Raw genomic sequence first — 24,657 nt, 5'->3', positions numbered from 1 at the left:
AGTCTAGTTTGTGTTAAAATGACATAAATCTAGCCGGCACACCTGTAATCCCAGCACGTGGGAGATGGAGGTGGGAGGTCAATCCCCAGATCCCATGAGGTTAAGGAGAGAAACAATTCTCACAAGTTGTATTCACATGCACACACACACACACACACACACACACACAAACACATGAATATACACTCACATATACATATACACACGCATACACTCTCAAACACACACACATACACACACACACACACACACACACTGACACACACATATACACATACACACACACACTAAATTTTTTTTTTTCAAGACAGGGTTTCTCTGTAACTCTGGCTGTCCTGGAATTCATTTTGTAGACCAGGCTAGCCTTGAGCTCACAGAGATCCCCCTGCCTCTGCCTCCCGAGTGCTGGGATTTAAGGCATGAGCCACCATGCCTGGCAATAAAAGCAATGTTTAAAGGCAAACAAAGGAAATATACTCATTTGAAAGAGGAAATTACAGGAAGCTAATGCAGCAGAATCAACATGGGTTAGAGACCAGACTCGGCTACATAGTTAAGTATGTACATACTTGGTACAGAGTGAGACCCTGTCTTAAAGAAACTAACTTGAAAAACAAACAAACAAACAGTAAATAAATAAATAGAAATTGACATTTTCAAAAAACAGGTGGCTCATGTCTATAATCCCAGCACTTTGGAGGACAAGGCAGGATGATTTCTGTGAGTTCAAGGCCAACCTGGGCTACAAAGTCAGACTTTGTCTCCAGGAAGTACAGAAGAAAGGGAGGGAGGAGGGAAGGAGGGAGAAGGGAGGGATTCGAACAGTCTGGAGCCGGTGACCAGTTACTGCGCGCCGCTTCCAGTTGAATATGCTGTGGGTGTTTTTCACTGAGTCCTTTCCCCGAGTCCCAGTGCCTTGGGTTAAATGTTGCACCACACAATGGAGGGCATCCTGTTTGATCAGAGTGCTCACACTGTGACAGCCTCTCCCTCCTCCACCCTTCAAGTGCAGATCACCAGTCCCTTCCCATAGCACCTCTTCAGAGCAGCGCTTTCCCCAAACCAACCTGGGGCTCCATGAGGCATGGGCAGTCTAGCCCCATCACCAGCCTGGGCACAGAGACCCACAGGGTTGGAACCCCTCCTTAGCCGTTTTCCCCAGAGTGACTGACAATACACAGGGCCGAGCAAACAGTAGGCACTCAATAATTACTCTTTTGTGGGAGCACAGTGCTGGAGATAGAACCCAGGGCCTTGCATATGCCAAGTGAAAGCTGTAGCACCGAGCCCCAGTCCAGCCTGATTAGTCTCTGGTGGGTGGGCCTGAAGGAGCATACTGTTGCATAGTGATGTCCAACTCCACCCAGCCAAGACAAGGGCCTCCCAGAAAAGGAAATATTGACCCAAGACCCGTGTCCTGTCCACTGCATCCAAATTTAGATAGGGGATAGCCATCCCCTCCCTTCCTGGTTGCTGTCTGTCCCTATCAGGGGTGGGTCCTAGGCGGCAGCCTGGCAACAGAGTGTTGCGCTGTTGGCTGCCCAGGCAACCAGGGCTTGCTCAGGCTTGGGTTTCTGGGAGTTCCAGGCAGGGGCAGCACTCTCCGTCCAAGCCCCTCGGCTTGTGCTAAGGTGGCCGGAGACACCTGTAGGCCAATGGCAGTGGCATGGGAGGAGTATTTCCGACTGGCCTTCCAAGAGAGAGTGCCTAAGTGAGTGAGTGGTGCCATGAGGGGGTGGATGGGGTGAGAAGGAGGGGGGAGTAAACAGAGAACCCATCCCTTCTCCTGAAGTCCCTGTGGCCTTCCGGCAGTCTTGGGGTGGGGTACAAAGGCCCTACCTAATAGAATCTGTAACTCAGACACATCTCCCTCAAGGTCTCATTAGAGCCGAGCTGGCCAGTAGCCCAGGCTCTGGGCTACTGGGATGGCTAGCCTGCTCCTGCCCTAGCCTTGGCCGGTATCTCACGGAGATGAAATCCGTGAACTGAGGTGGAACGGAATTTTCCTGTGAGCTGCTGGGCAATGGAGAAGCTGCATTTTAAGGACGTCGGTTCTGTAATGCATTATTTGGGGACCCCCCCAACAGTCTTGGTACTTGTAAAATTGGGATTAGATGCTTCTGAGGCAAAGCTGGGCAAGCCTTGTTGAGGGAGATGTCAGACTCTCTCTGACTCCCCCGCATCCTCCTGGGAGAGCCAGGCTCCCACAATCAGCCTCCCTTGGACCACTCCCCACAGAGGAATGCCTCCACTCTGTGTGGTTAGAGCAGGGACCTGTCTCTACCACCCCACCTGCTCAGGCTATAGTCATCCCTCAAAGTGACATCCTCCCAGCTTCAGAGATCACCTTTATCCCTCTCTCGCCCCGCCCCACTCTATCAGCTCTGCTGTCAAACTGTACCCAGAATGGGTCCATCCTCACCTCCCCACCCTGTCCACCCTTATCAGAATGACATTCTTTCTGGAGTCCCTAAGTCCCACCACTGAGCACCCACGGTCCCCAGCTCCTCACAGCAGCCACAAGCGTTTTCTGCTCCACTCAAAACTTGCCCATGGCTCCCATCTTACTAAGGGTCATTATCAACATTTTCTTTCCCTATGGCCCACCACAGTCTGACCTTGGATAGCTCTGATTTTAGTTTCCACCTGTCACCTCCTCTCTCCAGTTACTCTTGACTTTATGGCTCCTTCAACATACCCAGTGTTTTGCTGGGAGCCTGGGTCTTTCTTGGCTGTTCCCTTGGCCTGGACTCTGTCCCCTGCAGTTGTCAGAACAACTCCTTCCCTGGGGCTCTGTCCCAATGCCTTCTGCGCAGAGAGACTCCCTTACTCCAACTGAAAACTGTCTCTGGTCTACACCACAGGGTCCACCATTCCTGGGCAGCATTTGCTATTATTATCCATGTTGGCTGTCTGTAGTCCTCGGTGGAGTACAGCTTCCAGCAACACAGGTGTCTGTCTCTTCTTCTTCTTCTTCTTCTTCTTCTTCTTCTTCTTCTTCTTCTTCTTCTTCTTCTTCTTTTTCTTCTTCTTTTTGGTTTTTCGAGACAGGGTTTCTCTGTGTAGTTTTGGAGCCTGTCTTGGAACTCACTCTGTAGCCCAGGTGGGCCTCGAACTCACAGAGATCCGCCTGGCTCTGCCTCCCGAGTGCTGGAATTAAAGGCATGAGCCGCCACCGCCAACACCACCACCAGCTCTGTCTGTCTTCTTGATGGCTGCAACCACTGTGACTATGTACACTGCCTGGTGTAGAATAAGCACTCAGCAAACTTGTAAACAAATCAAAGACCCAGTAGCTAGAAGGTGTGCCAGCCTCATGTCCGTCATCCTAACACTCAAGAGGTAGAGGCTTGAGGATCAAGAGTTCAAAGCCATTGTCAGCTACAAAGGTAGTTCAAGGCTAACTGGCCTTCTTGAGACCTTTGAAAACAAAAGCTAACTCAGTAGGTGGTGAGTGGGGCCATTCCAGGCACCCCTGGGAAGTCTGGAGCCTCAGCCCTCCTTGTAACCTCCTTCCCTTTGGGTCCCTCCAGGAAGCCACTGGAGGAGGATGCAGACCACTTTCCACCCCTGCTGCGTCTCCTGGAGAAGAAGCAAGAGCTAGCAGCTGCGGACCAGGGTCTACAGGCCCAGAAGGAGGTGAGCCTCAGTTGCTGAAACTTGGGGGTTCCCCAGACACACACTGGTGGCGCCCAATGGGGGGTTACACCATCTGGGGTGAGTCTACTCCGAGCCCTGATGTCCTTATCTATCAAAGGAAGATCTAGTGAGAGCACTTGGTACAAATGCATGTGTGTGCACTGAGCACCTACTATGTGCCATGCTCTGCACTGGCCCTTGCCCTCCGGAGTTTCACAGTCTGGAGAGGAAAATAGGTGTCTAGGTGGGGGCTGCTGTGCCGGAAGGCACTGGGGGAGGACTGTCGGATTCTGGAGGGAACCTCTACACCCCGGTGAGAGTGGACAAGCAGGGTTTCCTGGAGGAAGTGAGGGAGGGCTTAGAGACTGAAGGAGGGCAAGCCAGATGATGCAGCAAAGGAAGAAAGGAAAAAGAAACAGGAAAGGAGGACATTAAACACACACACACAAACAAAATTCAAGGACAAAGCTCAGAGGGTCATGAAGTGGAGAGATGACTCAGCAGCTGGCGCTTGCTGCTCTTACAGAGGGTCTGAGTTCAGGTTCCCACACCCACATCAGGGGGCTCACAACAGCCTGCAACTCCGACGCCCCCTCCTGGCCTCTGCAGGCACTGCACTCACGTGCACACACCCCCTCCCCTAAACACACACAATGTAAAACATAAAAATATTTTTAAGAAAAAAGTTCAGAGGGTCAGGTGGCTGGAACATGGAGTGTCTGGAGGAGAGAAGGTGTGAAGAGGTTGGGAGTTAGTATTCAGGGACCACGGGAGGGTGTAGCTTGTGAGCCGGGGAGCCGCTGCAGCTGGGAGCGTTAGGTGACCTGACAGGCACACACCTCTAATTGCATCCCCACGCCCAGGAGTTCCGCAGCACCATGGCCACCCTGAGCCAGCGCTGGGCGCAGCTGGAGCAGAAAGAGCAGGCGCTGAAAGAGTCCTTCATCCGCTTTGACAGATTCCTGCAGGTCAGTGGATGCTGAGGGCCGAAGGCGGGTCGCAGGGGCTCCTGCTTGCCGCTCTAAGAGTGGCCCCCACCTAGGAAAGCCGCCTGGAGTGGGGAGATCAGATTTCCAGAGGGTGGAGGAGGAGAGAGGACCCCCGAATCACAGCTCGTGGATGAACACAACCTCCACGACGCGCGTGGCTTAGAGTGCCCATGTCGCGGCTTGGTGGAGGCGGGAGAGCGCCGCGAGTCCTGCGACTCCCTGATCTCCATCCTCCTCCTAGGACGCCGAGGCCCGGCGGGGCCGCGCGCAGCGGAGAGCAGCGGAGGAGGGGCGCGGGGTGCGACACCAGGAGGCAGAGGCGCAGCGGCTGCGCGCACAGCTGGAGGAGCTGCGGCGGGAGCGCGCGCGGCTGCAGCGCAGGCTGCGGCGCCTGGAGCCCTGTGCGCGCCTGCTGGAGCGCGTGCTGGAGCAGCTGCCCCAGGTGAGAGGCGCCGGGGGCCGGGGACCGCTTTGTTCCAGTGCAGTAATCAGCACTGACTATATACAAGAGACAGCACTTACTGAGTGCTCACTGTGTAGTAGGGACGCACTTGGTTCTCCAGTCATCTCTTAAGTTCGATCAAGTGGGTCCTGTTATTGTCAACCCCATTTTACAGGTCAAAAAACAGTTGCAGGAAGTTCATTGACACTCAAGGTTAGGCAGTTAAACAAGTGTGTGTGTGTGTGTTAGAAAGAGACAGAGACACACACAGAGAGAGACAGAGAGAGAGACAGAGACACAGAGACAGAGACAGACAGGCAGGCAAGCAGACACAGAGACAGAGATAGAGAGAAAGACAGAGGGGACAGATAATAAATTTTATTATTTGTGGAAGGTTGGGTTTTAGGGAGAAGTGTGTGTGTGTGTGTGTGTGTGTGTGTGTGTGTGTGTGTGTATTTGGTTGGTTTGTTGAGACATGAGAATACAGTCCAGGCTAGTCTTGCACTCCCTACATAGCCAAGGTCACCCTTCAACTCCACACACACACACACACACACACACACACACACACACACACACACACCAACAGTGTTTCTCTGTGTAGCCCTGGCTGTCCTAGAACTCACTCCGTAGACCAGGCTGGCCTCGAACTCACAGAGATCCACCTGCCTCTGCCTCCCGAGTGCTGGGATTAAAGGCGTGCGCCACCACCGCCCAGCTAGCTAGGTTTGATCATGGAGGCGAGAGGGGCATGAACAGGGAGGGCTCACTGGAGTCCCCATCCAGCGGCTCCTGCTATGCTCACTTCAGGGCATGAGGTGTCCCACGGCATATCTGAACTGAGGATGCTCCCAAGGTGTGTTGGCTAGTCAGGTGTAGAGGGCAGGGGAATTGCAGGCCATGTGAGTCCCCCCTCTCCAGTTTCAGGAGGTTCCCGAACTGGTGGCGCGCTTCGACGGCCTGGTAGACACACAGGCGGCCCTGAAGCTGGCAGAGCGCAAGCGACAGGCGGAGCTGGACGAGACCCGTGCTCAGCTGCACCGTCTTCGGGAAGCGAAGCAGGATGAGCTGCTGCATCTGGGCCAGCAGCGTGCGCAGCTGCGAGAGCAGTTGGAGGCGGCCCGCGAGCGCAAGCTGCAATGGGTGCGCATCCCCGGGGCTGGAGAGGACCCACCTTCTGTGCTAACCAAAGGGCTGGGGCACCACATTGCCAAGGGTACCAGAGACAGTGCTTGTTCCCGCCCGGCAGAACACCTGGGTGCACCTGTTGGGTGGTGGGGCCTCCCGGACCCCAGGGCCAGGTCCTGACTCATTAATGGGCCATCTGGGCGTGCATTCTGCAGGAATCCAAGTGGACTCAAATCCAGAACACTGCAGCGGCCAAGACGCTGCTCCTGGGACGCACTCGGATGTCTGTGCTCAACCTGTACCAGCTTGTGCGCCTGCGCCAGAGTCAGCCCCTAACCCTGGATGTGGAGGATACCGAGGGGCAGCTAGAGGAGGTGAGGAAACCCCACTGTTGGGACACCTCAGGATTAAGGGTCCTTTATAGGTGTGGGTTCCTTCTAGTGACCTACTATGGGGCCAGGAAGCTACACCCAGCTGCCAGGACTGTAACCACCACCACTGCAAATGGATCTGTGTGCCCTTTGCAGGGTTGGTTAGAGTCACGGAGCCCACTGTTTGCCCATGAGTTGCTCTTTGTGATACATGTGCCAAATCCAGGAGGGTCCTAGGGTCATGTGAATCAGGCTGCCTTTGGCAGAGTCTCATAGAGTCCAGGTTTACCCCAGACTCACTATGTAGCAGATGACCTTGAACACCTCACTGTCCGGCCTCCATCTCCTGAGTGCTGGGATTACAGATGTGCCGTGCATCAGGTTGGGCTGAGTTAGTCCTTCCTCAGTGTGCCTCTGCTCCTATGAGGAAGGCTCAGAGGAGGATGCTGGCTGAGCCTCTTCTGCCCACTCTCCAGGCCAGGAATCAGGCTGCCCAGAGCAGTGATGAACTGTCTGTCACCAGGCCTCACTGTCACTGTTATGACTAGGGATGGCTAGTCTGCTTTTTCCTTCTTTGGTGCTGGGTCCTCAACATCTACCCAGGTGATGGACATGAAGAGGGTCCCACAGGCTGCTGTGAGCTTGCCCTCAGTTCACGGCAGTGGGCCCATGGGTGTCTGTTAAGTTCATATAAACGAACAATTAGCACAAGATTAAGGATGTTATGGAGATGAGGTTAGAAACCAGTACATAAGACTGATCCAAAGGAACTGTCACCTGATGTGGGTGGGACACTGGGCTAGCAGGTAGCCAGCTGTAAATCGGCAAAGTTGTTACAAATCATTTGGTGGCTGGGCATGGTGGTTCATGTCTTTAATCCCAGCACTCAGGAGGCAGAGGCAGGACGATCTCTCTGAGTTGGAGGCCAGCCTGGTCTACAGAGCCAGTTCCAGGACAGCCAAGGCTACACAGAAAACCCTGTCTCAGACACAAACAAAACAAACGAACAACTAAATGGCATATACCTGTATTCCCAACACTCAGGAAACTGAGGCAGGAGGATTGCCCTGAGTTAGAGAACAAGTTTGAGCAGTACTTGATAACAAACTTTTGAGAGGCTGTACTGAACGCCATGAGGGCCTCTCCAGTGGAGTATCCAGGCCCACCAGTGCCCTCAGCATCCCTGTGTGGGGGTGGGGAGAGGATGTGATCCGGCCTTGTCACCCCTGCCCCCAGGTGAAGCTGTTTATCATGGACCTCTCCGCCACACTGGCCAGCCTTGCCCAGGCTGAGCCTGCAGCCACTGCCTCCTAGTCCAGCCACGTGAGCAGCAAAGGGGACCTGGGGGACCAAGTCCCACACTTCTTGGTGTGCAGGCTCAACGTGACAACTCTCTGAATATGCTTCCTCCCGGGGAAGATGGAGCTGTGCCAGCCCACGCCATTATGAGACTTCCACAGGACACTCAACTAAGTAGACAGTCAGCGGGGGCTGGCAGCTGTGCTGGGTCCCTCACGCACCACACAGGCTGGGGACGGGCCTCCCTCCCAGCAGGCTGGGGGCATCAGACAAGCTTCGACAGGGCTGGTGTACTCCAAGATGGGCACTTGCTAAGTGAAGTGGAGGTGACTGTTGGTGGCATCAGCTCTTTGGGGCCCAAAAGGGTAGTCCCCAGTGTGTGTCTGGCCTGTGCTGGGGTCCAGCTGCTGGGGGATGCTTGACCTTCCCAGAATCTCAAGCAAGAGGTGGGGTGAGCCACCAGGGGGTTGGGGGACATGAAGATGACACAGGCCGGTTCTCACCTCCATATGCGGAAGGGCAGTGCCACCCTCAGAGCCTGCCTCCACCCTGCAGTGGCCCCGAGCTGCCTCGAGCAACCGGGTCCAGAGTCTCATTTTTCTCATCTCAGTGGACAGTGGAGGCCACTGTACCTCAGCGGCCAGGTGGGACACAGGCATGACCACGTGCTCTGTCACTGTGACAGCTGAGACCTGCAACTCTCCCTTCCAACACCCCAAGTAAACCACACTCCTGGCTACTACAGGTGTTCCACAAAAGTTTATTACATTAAAACCCAAAGCTGGGTCGGAGACAGCCAGGGCCCACATCCACATGGTCCCGACTTCTGAACCCTGAATTCAGGGAAGCAGCAGCAGCTGAGCTTGGTCTGCCTGGCTTTGCTGGTAGACTCTTATACATCCTTCAAGACCCTACCCAATGTCCCATCAAAAGCACCCTCTGCTTTCTGTGGCCACACAGCACTGCTCCTCATAGACTTTGCCAACAGGATATGGGAACATGTCCCTGATGTCCACATCATGGCTATCAGGAAGCCCCAGGGCCAAGTCTGGCTCCTTACATCCTCTTCCTCATCTTGCCCTTCCTCGAAGGGGCACCCCGGCCAAAGGCGCCCTGGCGCAGCTCTTGCGCTCGGCGGCGGTTGCGGGCTGAAAGCTGCTTCAGGCCCCCACGCTGTAGGAAGCGCTGCTTCTGGGCTTGACGCCGCTGCTTCAGGATCTGTTCCTTGGTCTTGAGTTCTGAGCGCATGCGGCCTGTGGGGGCACTGGGCGCTCGGGGCAGAGATGCACCTGTCAGCACAGAGATTTGGGGAGCTCAGACTCTGACCCACAGAGCTTGAGCAGGCTCCAATCCCACTGGCTGGATCAGAGAGGCCAAACACCAAGTGACCTGCACCTCGGCCAGGCCACATTTTCAGTGTCAACTCCCTAGGTATCACCTGCTCCTTCGGCCAAAGCTGCCGTTGCCGCCAGCTTTGAAGAGGGACTTCCTGAACAGTGGCTGCCAACAGCCCAATGTGGCCACCAGAGAGATCCCGTCCCAACCCTTGTGGAGACTGGTGCTCCAGGTAGGAAGCGGTCAAGCACCAGCTTCCACCTCTCTGGGTGTGCACATGCGCACACGGGGAACCATCATCCATCCACCCTGCTACTAGCTACCCCAGGTACCACCATTTGAGTGGGAGAGGCCAGGGGCCCTGGTCTGCTGGGTGGGCTGTGACATAGAGGTCAGGGCAAGTTACCACAGGACAGGGGCGGGGCTTTGCTCATGGGGGTACACGGTAGTCTGCGTGTCCTAGCCATGACCATATTCACCTCTGCACCTCTATTCAGACCACACCACCTGCCCTGCCCACCTTGACTCCGCCCTCGCTTTCCACCTCTGCGGGGCCCCGGGCCTCGCTGGTTGGAGGGCCCTTCTTCCTCAGAGTCCCGGTCATCGATTTTCTGCTTCTGCTTCCACTTCTGGTAGCTGAGGACCTCATTAAGGAAGTGACCTGTAGCATCCAACTGGGTGCAGGCCCCTTAGAAAGGGCAGCTAGGGAAGCTGCCCAGCCCCGCCCCGCCCCGCGATGAAGCCCTCCTATGGGAGCAGCAGCTGGAAGCCGCCCCGCCCCCAGATGAAGCCCTCCTATAGGAGCAGCAGCTGGAAGCCGCCCCGCCCCCAGATGAAGCCCTCCTATAGGAGCAGCAGCTGGAAGCCGCCCCGCCCCCCAGATGAAGCCCTCCTATAGGAGCAGCAGTTGGAAACCGCCCCGCCCCCAGATGAAGCCCTCCTATAGGAGCAGCAGCTGGAAGCCGCCCCGCCCCCAGATGAAGCCCTCCTATAGGAGCAGCAGCTGGAAGCCGCCCCGCCCCCAGATGAAGCCCTCCTATAGGAGCAGCAGCTGGAAGCCGCCCCGCCCCCAGATGAAGCCCTCCTATAGGAGCAGCAGTTGGAAACCGCCCCGCCCCCAGATGAAGCCCTCCTATAGGAGCAGCAGCTGGAAGCCGCCCCGCCCCCAGATGAAGCCCCTCCTATGGGAGCAGCAGCTGGAAGCCGCCCCGCCCCCCAGATGAAGCCCTCCTATAGGAGCAGCAGCTGGAAGCCGCCCCGCCCCCAGATGAAGCCCTCCTATAGGAGCAGCAGTTGGAAACCGCCCCGCCCCCAGATGAAGCCCTCCTATAGGAGCAGCAGCTGGAAGCCGCCCCGCCCCCCAGATGAAGCCCTCCTATAGGAGCAGCAGCTGGAAGCCGCCCCGCCCCCCAGATGAAGCCCTCCTATAGGAGCAGCAGTTGGAAACCGCCCCGCCCCCCAGATGAAGCCCTCCTATAGGAGCAGCAGCTGAAAGCCGCCCCGCCCCCCAGATGAAGCCCTCCTATAGGAGCAGCAGTTGGAAACCGCCCCGCCCCCAGATGAAGCCCTCCTATAGGAGCAGCAGCTGGAAGCCGCCCCGCCCCCGATGAAGCCCTGTCTGTCCCTCAGGATACAGGTCACGCTTGTAGGAGCTGCTGATAAACCGGCCACTCTCTGTCTTGATCTTCTTCTTGTCCTCCTGGCCTGACTGCCCCACAAACCGCTTCTTCTTCCGATCCCTGAGGGAGAGGGAGAGGGCGTCTACTGCGGGGAACCTGCTCCCTTACCTGCCCCTCACATGTAGTCAGTAGAGGATTAAAGACGACAGCCAGTCACGCTTGCCTGCACGGAACACTCAAAGTTCCTCGACCACCGCCACCTTGCCTGGACAGCCCAGGTCTCAAAAGGAGAGTGGGGTTTGGGGACTTGGGGTTTGATCCCCACACCACTTCCCAGACCTCCGTGTTTGGGAAGCTGCATCAGAGTCCTCCTGGGCACAGCGGACCAGGGAGATGGGGCAGGCAAGGAGTCACCACCCCGCTCTGGGCAGCCAAATGGGGACATCGAAGGCCACGCCCAAGGACACAGGGACTGCCTGGCACTTCCTGACCACTTACCACCTGAGCTGCTGCCGACCTCGGCTCATGTTCTGCGCTTCATCCCCCATCAGGTCAAGGACGGCACCAGCCACCTGCTGCTCAAAGGCCCCTCCAGTCCCACTGACGCTCAGCCTGCAGATTGAAGAGGGAGATTTAATGGGGCCCAGACCCTCTTTATGCACCTAACGCTGGACCACAAGCTCACACTCACCCCCGCTCACTGTCAAAATCCTTGGGCCGGTAGGGGACGTAAAACGCCTGGTCTCGCTGACGGGCCTCCTCCCTCCGCCTCTTGGCTCCTCGGTTGGGTCCTGGCTTTGTCCGCTTCTGGCCCACAACCTCTGTGAAGACATCCTGGCAAACAGGAGCCCAGTGTCATCCTTCTGGCCTCGGGGAGCCCCATTAGAACCAAGGGACCAGGGCTTCCCTTTTTATCAGCCAGAAAAACTCTCCTGCAAGACCCTGGGTCTTCATCTGCACACACAACAGTCCCTGCTTTGGGGAGCAAGACAGGCAGAAGGCACAGGATGGATGCTAGCAATAATGATACCGTGCTCCAGTACCAGCCCGGCTCTGGCTGCTTCTGTACAATAGGAAGCACACAAGGGATTGTGGCTGGGCCTTCAGACTAAGGCCCTCTGTGCCTCAGTGAGACAGGAGAGATGGAGTGGACGTGTAGGAGGAGGCCACTGCCTTGTGAGTGGGATACTCCAACATCCTCCAGCCCCACTTGCTGGGGATTCCCTCCCACCAGGACCTCAGGCTGTACTGCTTAGCCAGAGCCCAGGCCACAACATCTGGGGAAGGAACTCTGTTTGTCTGTCTTCCTTTTTTTCCAGATTTTCGTATTATTATTATTATTATTTTGTGTGTGTGTGTGTGTGTGTGTGTGTGTGTGTGTGTGTGTGTGTGTGTTTAAGAGGGTGCTAGATTCCTTGGAACTGGAGTTACAGACAATTGTGAGCCACTTAATGTGGGTGTTGGCACCTGAACTCCAATCCCCTGCAAGAGCAGTAAGGGCTTTTTTTTTGTTTTTTTGAGACAGGGTCTCGGTATGTAGAGTTGCTATTTACAGGCTGGCCCTGAACTCACAGAGATCCGCCTGCCTCCGCCTCCCGAGTGCTGGGATTAAAGGCGTGCGCTGACAGATCTGACACAGCACGGGCTCTTACCTTCTGAGCCAGTTCCGCAGCCTTTCCTTTGGTTACCACTGTAGCCTAGGCTAGCCTGAGACAGCGTCACTCTGTAGCCTAGGCTAGCTTTGACCTTGTGGCTGTTCTCCTGCCTTAGTCTACATACCCCTCTCCTAAAGACTATAAGCTGAGGCTGTGCCCCACTTCCACAGACAGGAGAGATGGGGACATGAGGCTGCACCATTGTCTGCCCCAAGGGCTGCTGGGACCTGGCTGTCTCTCCCTGCTCCGGTTGCCCCTGCAGTCCACACCTCCACACTGTCAGCCATGTCCTCGTCTTCCTCTTCCTTCTGAGGCGGCTCCTTCTGGGGCACTGGGTCAGCTGGGCCCTCCTGCCTCACAGGCCGTCCCTGCTGGAAGCTGGCGATAGCTTTCCGGTCCCTCTGCCTCTTGGCACGCATCATCTGGCTGCTTGGGTCCCGGCTCGAGGCATTGATCTCAAAGATGGTCTGTAAAAGGGATGCCAAGTTCATTGCCTACCACCTACCCACCCCAGCCCCACCCCAAGCCGGCTGAGACCTGTATGGGTACTCTCCAAGTCTTCACCGTGGGAGGTGGGACCCTGGATATCAGTACTGCCCAATGCCACACAGCTAGGAAGAGCCAGAACCCAGACCTCGCTCGCACCGGGTGCACCTGGCTTTGAAATCACTGATTCCTCTGTGTCACCCACTAGCTGTTTTTGCTACTGGCCACCTGGCTGGGCTCTCCTTGCCTCTGTACATGAACCCCACAGCACATGCCCACCCGTGGGTACCCCAGAGTGAACAGGTAGGGAGGGTCAAGGCTGAGGATGAACAGCTCTTCTGGCCTCTGAAAGGCAGAAAACACATCACTCCCTTAAGGAGATTCAATCTGTCTTTGAGTGGTGATCCCCGGGCCTGCTGTGGCTCACAGGAATGCTCCAGAACAAGGGGGACCTATGAGTGGCCGACAGAGCCAGTGTGACACGTCAGGAAACTGCGATCTCAGAAGGAAACCCCCGCGGTATGGCCGGCACTCCAGCCACCCCCCCCCACCCCCACCCCCCGTCCACTCACTGTGCGGGTGCGATAGTTCTTGATGCTGTCCACCAGCCTCAGACGCTGCAGTTCCCCCTCCTCAAATCGGGAGCCTGGAGGGCAAGGACGTGTGTGAGGCCAGGGAGGGCTGTGGAGGGCCAACCCACCCTCACCTACTCCACCCTGCAGAATCTCACTGAAGAGTGGGTGCAGGCCCAGCGCTGCCAGGCCCAGCTCCTTGGCTCTCTTGATGGACTCGGGTGAGGGTGCTGGACGTGAGCGCACGTACTGCTGCTGAGCGTTGTCGGCCACACGGTGCAGGCCCCGAAGTTCCAGGGAGGCCTCCAGGGCAGTCTGCAGGCCGCCGTCCTCATCATCCACCACGCTCTGTGGCACCCGACCCAGCACGCCGTCCTGGCCAACTGCACCTGCCAGCCACAGAGCACACTGAGGAGTCAGCCTATGTCTATCCCTCATGGCCTCTGAACCCAGGACAACAGTTACGGATGAGAGAGACATTTAGAATGGCATGCTCAATCAGTCCCTGGGATGCACAGGAAAACAGATAGACCCCGACTCTGGCAACAAGAGCCCAAGAGCAGTCCCAGCGCCCAAGGCCATCCTCCCAGGACATGGTGGGCAGGATCTCTTATGGTCAGACCCAGCAGCCACCTCCCAAAGCCAGACCACTGCACCCAGCCTGCTTATGAACTCCAGGGGGACCTGAGTCCTATCCAGCCTCCCCTCACCTGAGGGCTCCTCATGAGGCCGGGCGAGGGTGATGGAGCGGCCCAGGAACAGGTGCAGGTCAAGCAGGTAGGGAACCTCATCTGGGGCCACCAAAGAATAGGCTGTGCCACTTCGGCCTGCTCTCGCCACACGGCCTGCAGGGGAGGGGAGGGTCGAGTTTCAGCAGAGGGACCCCAACTTCCCGAGGGCTAGAGCTAGGCCAAGGCCTTTCCTGAACTGCTGTCCCCCATACAGGGTGGGCGGCTGGGGCGGGCACAGAACCCAAGGGAGCGAAAGCAGGGCAAGCTCCGCTGATGACCAGTACTTAAAAGTCCCTGGCACTCCCACTTTGAGGGGACTTTCCCCCAAGGAATATTCAAGACTGCAAATCCCCACAAAAAGAGGTTTGGGCCAGAACTTCCTAAAGGTGACAGGACAGGGGACTGGTCACCAGGCTGATGACTACCAGGTGGGAATTACTGAGCTGAGGAAACAAAGGGTGAGCACCTGGCCCACCACTTGTTTGTACAATAAAGTTTTACTGGCACATGGCCATGCCCACTCATTTACATGTTCCCGATGGGAACTTTCCTCATGAGGCTGTAGATTAAATAGCTACAACAGAGACAGTATAGTGCATCAAAATAAAAGTGCTCACTACCCAGCCCTTTAGTGAAGACGTGCCACCCACCAAGAGTGACGTCATAGCAAATGACAACATCTGTAATGCTATGTCGTGACTTGAAAAGCAGCATGTTGGAAAGTAACCCAACATGGGCCCCAACATTATGTCGACTAAATTTTAAGTGTCACATTTCAGCTGGGTTTGTTGTTCGTGACAAGGTCTACGTGGCCCAGGCTGGCCTTGTACTCCTGATCGGCCTGCTTCTGCATCCTGAGTGCTGTGACCACAGACATTGGCCACTATGCCCAGCTTTCTTCCATGTTTTAGGCAAACACCACAGCCCCTCATTTGCAGGTTTCAGTGGGAGTGGTCTGTCATGTGGCACCTGAGGAATTCCCCTGAGGGCTCTGGAAACCCCCAAGATGGGGAGCCAGCTGTCAATGGAGAGACAGCAGGCGGCCACCAGCATGGACATATCTGGGACTCAAAGTGGGAGACACAGCTGGGGTCTCCTGTGAACCTGACAGGGCAGTGACAGACCCCCAGCAGCTGTCCTCACACCACTGCCCTCCTCTGCCTGACAGCTGTGCATATGAAGCCAACCACACTCAGTCACACACAGAACACACCCAAGAAACCCTGTGCCCATCTTTTGCCCCACGCATATCTTAATCGCTCTATGTTTGTGAACGTAGTGTACACCTCAGTGAGGTCTGCGGCAGAGCAAACGCCCTAGGGTCCGTCCCTGACACCAAAAGGAAACTCCAAGAGCTGGGGGCTACCTGTCGGGATCCACCCAGTAAGCATTGCTTAAGGCCTCAGTTTCCCCAAATTCTCAGCTGCCAGCATGGCACCATGCCCGTCCTTCGCCCCCTAGTGCAGCCAGGTTCCTCACCCACACGATGCAGGAAGAGCTTGCCCTTGGCGGGGAAGCTATAGTTGATGACGTTGTCCAGCAGGGGGATGTCCAGGCCCCGGGCGGCCAGGTCGGTCACGATGAGGGTGGAACATTTGTTGTGTGTGAACTTCGCCAGGTTGATCTTGCGGGCCGTCTGGTCCAGAGCACTGTAGATGTGGGCACAGGTCACACCCTGGGCTGTCAGCAACTGCTCGGAGCAAAGGCAGGGAGGTGAGGGGAGCCTAGCAGGAATGAGCGCTGGAGGCCGGGCCGAAGCTAGGGCACCCCGCGTGGTGGGTTTGAACCCCAGCCCTGCTGGCTGGCCTGACACAGCGTAAATGGAACTCCCACCACCTCCCAGCTCTGCAAGGCCGTTGGAGCATCAAAGGGTACAACACATAAAGAGGGCTGCCTTAACAAATTATTCAGTCTTTCTGTGCCTCCCAGAACGAAGGGGGTTAATGTACCATTGAGGACTGAGCCTGAAACACAGGAAGCCTGTCAGGGCATCAACCACTCTCTCAGTGTTACTATTTTGGTCTCAGACGCTCGGGGGAGGAAGGCGCCGTTTACATGTCGGGTAAGCAAGACCCAGCCACCCGTGTCCTCAGCAGTGCCCAGGTGTGGCTGCTGGGGTGTGAGACAGCGGCTGGTCAGCCCCTCCCCCAGCCTTCCACGCGGCTAGGACTCCCCACACTTGCGTCGAGCTGAGGGTCACACAGGTGTAAATTCACAGAAAAGGTCAAGGGCACACCACACCACTAATATGTGAGTATCGTGCCTAGGTGCCAGGCACATCACACACTGGAAATCCACCCCCCAAAAATCCAAGTCCACTGGGAGTTGCTGCAGATGATCTGGACAGAAAGGCAGACAGACAGAGACCAGCTGGGACATGCTGACAGTAGATGCGCCCACGTAACTGGCACTGACAGTTCACTGTGTGTCTGAGACGTCAGTGTGTGCGATGGCCCTTGATAAAAGCCCCACCCAGACTCATGGCTGCTCTGTTGCCGCCCTCTGGTGGCCTTCTTTGTAAGTGCAGCTCCGGACTCGGGATGAAACTGGTTTGAGACCCAATGGGGTCCCTCCATCCCACAGAGCCCGCTCACCTCTGAGAGGTACTCTGCGTGGTGCTTTGTGGCTACAAATACCACCGTCTGGTCCTGGGGCCGAACGACATTACGCAGTAGGTAGAGAAGCACAGCAGCCTTGGTGTCCTCACGAACAAGGAGGAAGGAGGTCTGCAGGGAGAGGGATGGATGTGGGCTCCCGGCTATGGGTTGGCGGCGCCCACCTGGCCACTAGCCGAGGGAAGAGGCCCGACACTGCCTCACCTTGAGCTGCTCATTGAGCTTGGCGTCCACATCCAGACGGATGAGCACAGGCTCTGTGAGACCTGTTGGGGTGTGGAGGAGATGGCAGGGGTCACTGAGGGGCGGATCCCAGACCCCACCCGGAGTCCAGCACCACATCCCACTGGCTCACCTGCCCGGGCAAATTCCACCAGCAGTTTGGGCAATGTGGCCGAGAACAGCACCGTCTGGTGGCCCCCAGGAAGGCGGCCTATGATCTCCTGGAGCTGCTCAGCGAACCCCATTTCAAAGAGCCTGCAGAGAGTGGTGGGCAGGGTCAGGAGATGGGCTTCCACTCTACAGAGCTTGGAACCCTGGCTACCCTCACTCCAGAATCCCTGCCATGTGCAGGGATTAGTCTTGTGTGTTTCCAGTGATGGGCATGAACCCAGCCTTCCGCGTCCCAGGCAAGCACTAGCCAATTCGTACAGCCCAGCATTGGTTGACATAACATTCTTTTCAGTACTAATATGTAAACTTAAAGCCACTAGTGCAGGTGCCCCAGGGATGGGACTATTCAAACACACATTCAGGTCTCCCCAGGCAGTCCCCTTCTCCTGTGACCTCCCCTCTCTCTGTCTCCCAGGCCCTGAGGATAACCTTGACAGTTACCTGCTCAGGGGCCCATCAGCAGCCTCACCTGTCTGCTTCATCAAAAACCACGTACTCCACACTCTGTAGCTTCAAGTTCATCTCCACAGCCACGTGCATCAACCGCCCAGGGGTAGCAATGATTCTAGAAGAGATGTACAGCCCAGGTCACCCCAGGCTCAGGGCCCCACCACCACCCTCAGTCTCCTCCACGGCACTCTGGGAAAGGGACCCCAGGGCACCAGCATCACCTCCCATCAACAAACTCACATGTCAGGGTTCTCGTGCAGAGCAGCAAACTGGTCTTCCATTCTAGGGGGAGAAGCAGGGTCAGCCTGAGAAGACAGAGCTTTTGAGTCTGTCCCTGCCCTATCCCAGCCAAGCGCCCCCACACCTCGCCATGGGACACACCACACACCCAGGCATGGAAGTGAGAAAGGGCTATTGTGAGACACAGGCCGACACTCAACGCAGAACCTCAAGACACCGGCTCCCTCTGTGGCTCCAGACACTGCCGCCAACTCACGGTACCACCTAGTGGCTGAGCCTGGAACTACAGGCTTCACCTAGAACCTTTAATCCCTGATGGCTAAGTGCCTGTTCCTGCCTTCCCCAGAGGCACCCCTGGAGCAGCTGTAGGAGTGGAGATCCTGGCTCTGCGTAGCCTGGGGAGGCTGGGCTTTCTGACAATCACAGACTACATCCCTTCCTAGAAGCTGGAGCAGGACAGACCGACTGCAGCCTGAGCAGGGTACCCAGAGAAAGACACAGCCTGTACAACTATGGTCTCACTTGACTCCCTGGCCCAACACTGAGCTGACAGGTCCCTTGGTCCCTGTCCCGGCTTCCACCACATGTCGTGGCTTCCACCACATGTCGCCTGGCCAGTCTGTCTGAGAAGCTGCTGTCCTTGTGCTGTGATTAGCACAAGGAAACCCTCGACGCGCAGGAGTGTGCCCGCACAGGGAAGCTGGGACACGGGGTGAGGGGTCCTTACTTGTCCCCGCCCAGGATCAAGGCTGTCTTGAGGCCGGTGAATTTGCCCAGCTGTGGAGAGAGGGAGACGGGATCAAAGGTGAGGGCCATCCACCTCAGCCTCCTCACAGCTTCCCAACAGACCCTGCTATCGCACCTCTTTAGTGAACTTCATGGTCTGCAGGGCCAGCTCCCGGGTGGGCGAGAGGATGAGGGCCCGGGCCCCTGTCTGTGCGCTGCGCGCTTTCAGCCGCTCAAACATTGGGAGGAGGAAGCAGGCTGTTTTGCCGCTGCCTGTCCGGGCCATGGCCACCACGTCCTTGCCGTCCAAGATCATGGGGATGGTCTGTCAGACACATGTGGGAGGTAATGTCAGCTCCAGCCTCAGCCTGGCTGACTGTGGGTGAGTCCCATGCCTCCAGATCTATTCTTACAAAGGCCTATCAGTGGTATCTCCAGGAATGAGCACCCTGTGCTGGGAGACTGCCTCCCAAGTTAGGTTCCACCTTGTCTCCCATCACTGTGAGTGCTGGGTGATCCCCAGGCACTTGTGACCTGCCTGGGCAGGTGCAGCATAACAAGAGGCAGAGAGTCACATTCAAACTCCAGCTCTCCTGGGCACAACCTTCTCCCCCGTGAAATGGCTAAGCTACTTCAACCGCAGTGAAGGGGGCCAGCAGGATGACAGCTGGGGCCAGGATCATCTGTCACGTGGCCACTGCTCACTCTGCCCCGGCCCACTGCTCTCCAGCTCCGTACCTTCCTCTGGATGGGCGTCGGCACCTTGTAGCCCTTTTTCATGATCCCTTTGAACACGGGATAGCTCAAGCCTGGGAGAGACATGGGAGTGGTCAGGGGGCTGGAGGGGGGTGCGGGCACAGCAGCCATCAGATATTATAGGACAAAGGACCATGTTCACCAACACATAGAAAGAAAATCAGAAAGCAAAAAATCAAAGGTCAAAGGAGTGTAAGACACCAAACTGAGGCAGAGACACCTCACTTGACCTCTGCTGGAATTCTTTAACTTCTGTTTTTCTGTCTGAGCTATGTATCCCACACTGTCCTTGAACCTGTGGTCTCTGCCTCTGCCTCGGAGTGCTGGAATCACAAGCATGTGCCACTCTGACAGGTGTGGTAGTGATGTTGGGAAACAGGACCAGTAAGGGTGGGAGAGTGGCCCTTGGGTACTTAACAGACCTGGGAGCCAGCAGGAGGAGGCCTAGAGACCAGTAAACAACTTCAACTGTTTTCTGGTCAATGCTTCATTTTCACCACACCTACATGTATGTCTCTGCTTGATCCCCCTGATCATCAACGAGAGTTAGCACCTCACTTTAAATCTAAACAGCCACCTAGGTCGCTTTTATGAATCAACTGTTCAATTTCTGCATCCCATTCTCTCAGGGCTTCTGTCCTTTACTTATTGATTTGTAAGAACTCTTTGCATATTGGAGATAACCTTCTGTCTGTCCCATAGGCTGCAAATATTTTTGTTTTGTTGTGAGACGGGGTCTTACTATGTAGCCATGGCATAGGCCACCATGCCTAGCTCCTTTCTAATTGCTATTAAAAGCCACTCAGTGGGTGTCTCAATCCTTGCCCTAGCAGCTACTGCTCCGTCAAGGGCAGAGCACTTAAGCTGTAATCTCCACACAGGTGTCCCGACACCACTCCATCATCCCATGCCCATCTCTTCAAGGCTGTCCTCCTGTCCGACACTGAACCCTCTGCCACCTCCTGTGCCTCTAGGGGTGCTTCCAGGCCTGCTTTGGAAGACTGTTTCTACTACCTCACACCCACCACACAGTAGACATCAGTAACTAAGCACAGAGGGTACAATGACCCCACCCCCACCCCCAGGCTACCCCCCAGGGCCCCAGCTACCCGGCCTCTTTACCCACCCATGGACTGGAAGCCTCCAGACTTCTTCTTTTTCTTGTTCTGGGCTCGCACCATCTCCCGGGTGTCCGGCTCCACGTCTGATACGCACTCTGAGGTAGGAAAGGAGGGCAAGGCTCGGCCAGGGCCCAGCTGTGAGGGAGGAAGGGAGAGTTGGCATCACTCCAGTTCTGGCTGACAAGGGTGTGAGGCCTGGAAGCTCACCAACTCTCCAACAAGCTCTCCTTGGCCCAGGCTGGGGCAGAGGTGCAGATCAGTTCTGTAGAAAGTCTACAGGGCTCGCCGGCCAGACTCCATCCCTTACCAGCAGTACAGCCACCTCCCTGAACCTGAGGGTGCCCTTCTAGAAACTGAAGTCAATGGTGTGTGTGTGTGTGTGTGTGTGTGTGTGTGTGTGTGTGTGTGTGTGTGTAGCAGCCTGGGTGTGCCTGAGAAGTGGCCACGGGACCTGGCTATCCTGGAACTCACTCTGTAGGCCTCAAACTTATAGACATCCACCTGTCTCTGCCTCCCAAGTACTAGTATCAAAGGCATACACCACTATGCTTGACCCTCATTTCCAATTTCTGATTAATTTTTTTTAAAATAACAACTTATCTCTTTTTTCCATTCCTTATAAAACTTTTTATCTCACTTTATAGCATAGGTTAAGACTCTCTCCCTCCCCCACCAAATGTTTCTGTTGTTCTGGTGATGCCGAGGACGGAACCCTCTGCCACTGAACTACCCCCCAGCCCTCTTCTTACTCTTTACTTTTTAGACAAGGTCGCACTAAGTTGCCCGGGCTAGCCTTGAATTCCCTATGTAGCCCAGGCTGACCTTGAACTTGTGATCCTCCTGCCTCAGCCTCCTAAGCAGCTGGGATCACAGGCCTGTACCATTAGGCTTGGCCTATTTCGATTCCTCTCTCATTTTCATCTTCAATCTTATTTCATTATGTCGTCTGTCTCAGAAGAGAATTCTAAGCCTACCGTCATATAGCTATAAATATGTGATGAACTCAGATTCTGTAACTAAACACCAGGATTTGGTGGTGTGAGCCAAACACAAGTTTTTTTTTTTTAAATTTATTTATTATGTATACAGTGTCCTGCCTGCATGTATGCCTTCACACCAGAAGAGGGTACCAGATGTCATTATAGATGGCTGTGAGCCACCATGTGGTTGCTGGGAATCGAACTCAGGACCTCTGGAAGAACCGTTACTGCTCTTAACCTCTGAGCCATCTCTCCAGCCCAGTATTTTTTTTTTTTTAAAGATTTATTTGTTATGTATACAGTGTTCTGCCTGCATGTACACCTGCCGGCCAGAAGAGGGCACCAGACCAGATCTAACATAGATGGTTTTGAGTGGCAATGTGGTTGCTGGAACTCAGGACCTCCGGAAGAGCAGTCAGTGCTCTTAACCTCTGAGCCATCTCTCCAGCCCCAAACACAAGTATTTACGATGCCACATTTGCTGTCTACTACACTGAACAACACAGACGTTGGCCATTTCCTTCAACAGAGTTCTCACGGGACAAAGTGCTATGGTAAGCTCTCATCCTATGTTCTTTTAAAGTGCATCATTAGCGCATGTGTGTGTGTGTGATACATGTCATGGGCGTGAAGGCCTGGGTGGTGGCGGCCACTGCCAAGTTTCAGGAGTCTGCTCTCTCGTTTCTGCTGGTGGTGCACTCCTGAGTAGCTGGTCTGTGTGGTTCTCCTGTCTCCACCTTCTGACTCACCTGTTGGGACTACATGCATGCCACCATGTCCAGCTTTATAAATGTACTGGTGCTTTGCCTGCATAGATTATGTGCACTATGTGCATGCAGTACTCAAGGAGACCAGAAGAGGGTGTTGGATCCCTTAGAAATGAGAGAATAAAACCCCAATCTGCTGAAAGAGCAGCCAGTGTTCTCAACCAATGAATCATCTCTTTAGCTCCTACATCCAGCCTGGTTCCAACAATCAAATTCAGTTTGTTGGGCTTACCAGGCAAGCATTTCTGTCTCCTGGACCACCTCTCTGGCCTCTCAACCTATTTTCGGGTTTATACACAACATATTTTACGTGTCTTTGTATAACTTTCTGTTTTTGTTTTGGTCTTTTCTAGACAGGGTCTCCTGTGCCGAGGCTGGCCTTTTAAACCCCAAATCCTCCTGCCTCCACCTTCTAGGATGACAGCTGTGTGGCACCACAACCAATTCCTCCACTGGATTTCTTTCGGTGAAATTCATCAAGCAACTTTTAAATTCTAAAACTTCTGAGAGAGGTCATTATATGTATAACTTATTACAGGCCTCAGCACTCAGAAAACCAGAGGGTCAGGAGAGCAAAACCATCCTTTGTTCCACAGTGAATCCAAGGCGACCCAGGGCTGCACAAGACTCCATCTAACATTTTAATATGATGGGTGGTGGCAGTGCACACCTTTAATCCCAGCACGTGGGAGGTGGAGGCAGGAGAATCTCTGTGAGTTCAAGGCCAGCCTGGGCTGCACAGAGAGACCTCCTCTCAAAACAAAACATAACAAATGAATAAATAAATACAAAAACTTAACATAAGGCAAATAATTTTCTTGACAATTGTTAAGCTTTTTCATTGAAATTTTTGTTACTAGTTTAGGTATTCTGCTTGGGGATTCCCACTCCCTTCGTTTGAAGACACCTGTGCCAAGATTACGTGAAAGAGACCCTGGGGATAGAGCTGACAGAGCCTGTACAGGGCTAGCACATACAAGGCTCTGGATTTGGTCTCCATCCCAACCAAAACAAAGGATCGGGGAGGGGGTAATGAAAGAGATTTTCCCCACTGATTCTAAGTTGACAGACTGCTTCCCATGCAGTATTTTGGTTTCATTTCACTGCACAAAGATATTGGTTTTGTTTGTTTGTCTGGGGGCTGGAGGGGGGGTGTTGAACCAGCTCAATGGTACAGTGAGGACTGACTGCTCTCCCAGCCCTATTTACATCGAGGTTATGCTAGACCTTTAAGAAGTACGCTTGTATCCCAGGATATAGGACCTTTTACGTTCCTTGTAAAGCACAATATTCAGGATTGATGGTATAGCTCTTACCAGCTATATAGCCAAGGGGTGGCCTTGAACTCCTGGTCCTCTTGCCCTCACCCCTCCTACCCCAGGTGCTAGGATGACAGGTGTGTGCCACAACACCTGCTTTTATGTGGTGATGGGGCTCAAACCCAGTCCCACTTTGTCCACGCTAGGCAAGCGCTCTACCAACTGAGCTACATCCGGAGCCCGCAGGCTGGGTTTTGATTTGTAAAAAAAAGTTGAGCAACTTCTTGTGTCCCACAGCCAGTGAGGTTTAGCCTCAGCAAAGCCCTTGGTTTGAAACACGTGGGCAGCCTTCTCTTCTTTGGCAATGACTACCTGCGTTCTCATTGCCTTTAGCAGTTTCGGGACATCTACTGACCACCTGCTGAGCGCAGCGCACTGACTCAGCTGGGGAGGAGAAATGGAGGAATATACCCGCTGTGCACAGGACGGTGGGCGTCACGACCCGTAGGCTTTTTTGCCTCCTTGGCGCTCACGCCTGTCTCCCCACGTGCACACCTATGGAACCAGACCATCCTCAGTTTCAATCCTGCTATCCTTCTCTGACAGTGCTGATTAGGCGTGCAAGGCAGAAACCACGACAAACATCCGTAAGTACTAGTTTATAACCAGCTTTTCGGAGGTCTAGTCCGGCCTCTCCTTTAGTAAGACCGCCCCAAACTCAGGCGGACCTTCGCACTTGCACTTTCCATTGGCCGAAAGGTAATTGAACCCCGCCCCCTGAGCGAAGGTACCCAATGAGGGCTCACAATCAGGGAGACGGACAAGCGGAAGGGCGCAGGCCGAGGGCCCGACCAGGGGACTCCACGTTCCTACCTTCCGCGCCCGAGCGTCATCCTCAGCCTGGATCTCGAACTCTCCATCCTCCGAGTCGCTGTCGCGGGCCTGGGAAGTCCCGCTCCGGCGCTTCCGCAGCCCCTTCTTCTTCCACGGCGCCATGGCGGCACGCGACCGCGGGCCGGGACCCACGCGTCTGCCGGCAGCCATGCGAGCCGGGCACTCGGACCCGGAAGAGGGCGGGGCCTCC

The 24,657-nt window shown here is 55.2% G+C and overlaps 2 protein-coding genes across 2 annotated transcripts; one reads left to right on the top strand and one right to left on the bottom strand.

Annotated features, from left to right (window-relative positions):
* Positions 1-1,556: 1,556 nt before the first annotated feature.
* Positions 1,557-8,612, top strand: Cfap73 (cilia and flagella associated protein 73). The gene is made up of 7 exons (XM_052755217.1): positions 1,557-1,711; positions 3,534-3,639; positions 4,503-4,607; positions 4,870-5,070; positions 5,992-6,213; positions 6,414-6,572; positions 7,806-8,612. Exons 1-7 carry the CDS (start codon positions 1,656-1,658, stop codon positions 7,881-7,883), a joined length of 927 nt encoding a protein of 308 aa, XP_052611177.1. The 5' UTR covers positions 1,557-1,655; the 3' UTR covers positions 7,884-8,612.
* Ddx54 (DEAD-box helicase 54) lies at positions 8,613-24,657 on the bottom strand. Its single transcript, XM_052755216.1, has 20 exons — positions 24,447-24,657; positions 20,573-20,702; positions 19,429-19,499; positions 18,827-19,015; positions 18,692-18,741; positions 17,965-18,006; positions 17,744-17,839; positions 17,237-17,358; positions 17,086-17,147; positions 16,861-16,992; positions 15,746-15,956; positions 14,246-14,380; positions 13,694-13,924; positions 13,536-13,609; positions 12,747-12,944; positions 11,514-11,656; positions 11,321-11,434; positions 10,838-10,942; positions 9,724-9,839; positions 8,613-9,157 (listed from the first exon to the last, which is right to left on the bottom strand). The coding sequence occupies exons 1-20, from the start codon at positions 24,615-24,617 to the stop codon at positions 8,925-8,927; spliced, it is 2,625 nt and encodes an 874-aa protein (XP_052611176.1). The 5' UTR covers positions 24,618-24,657; the 3' UTR covers positions 8,613-8,924.

The sequence above is a fragment of the Peromyscus californicus genome, unplaced genomic scaffold (genome assembly GCF_007827085.1).
Source record: "Peromyscus californicus insignis strain IS unplaced genomic scaffold, ASM782708v3 Scaffold_2__1_contigs__length_46816999, whole genome shotgun sequence".
NCBI lineage: Eukaryota > Metazoa > Chordata > Mammalia > Rodentia > Cricetidae > Peromyscus > Peromyscus californicus.
This window is presented reverse-complemented; position numbering and strand designations above follow the sequence as displayed.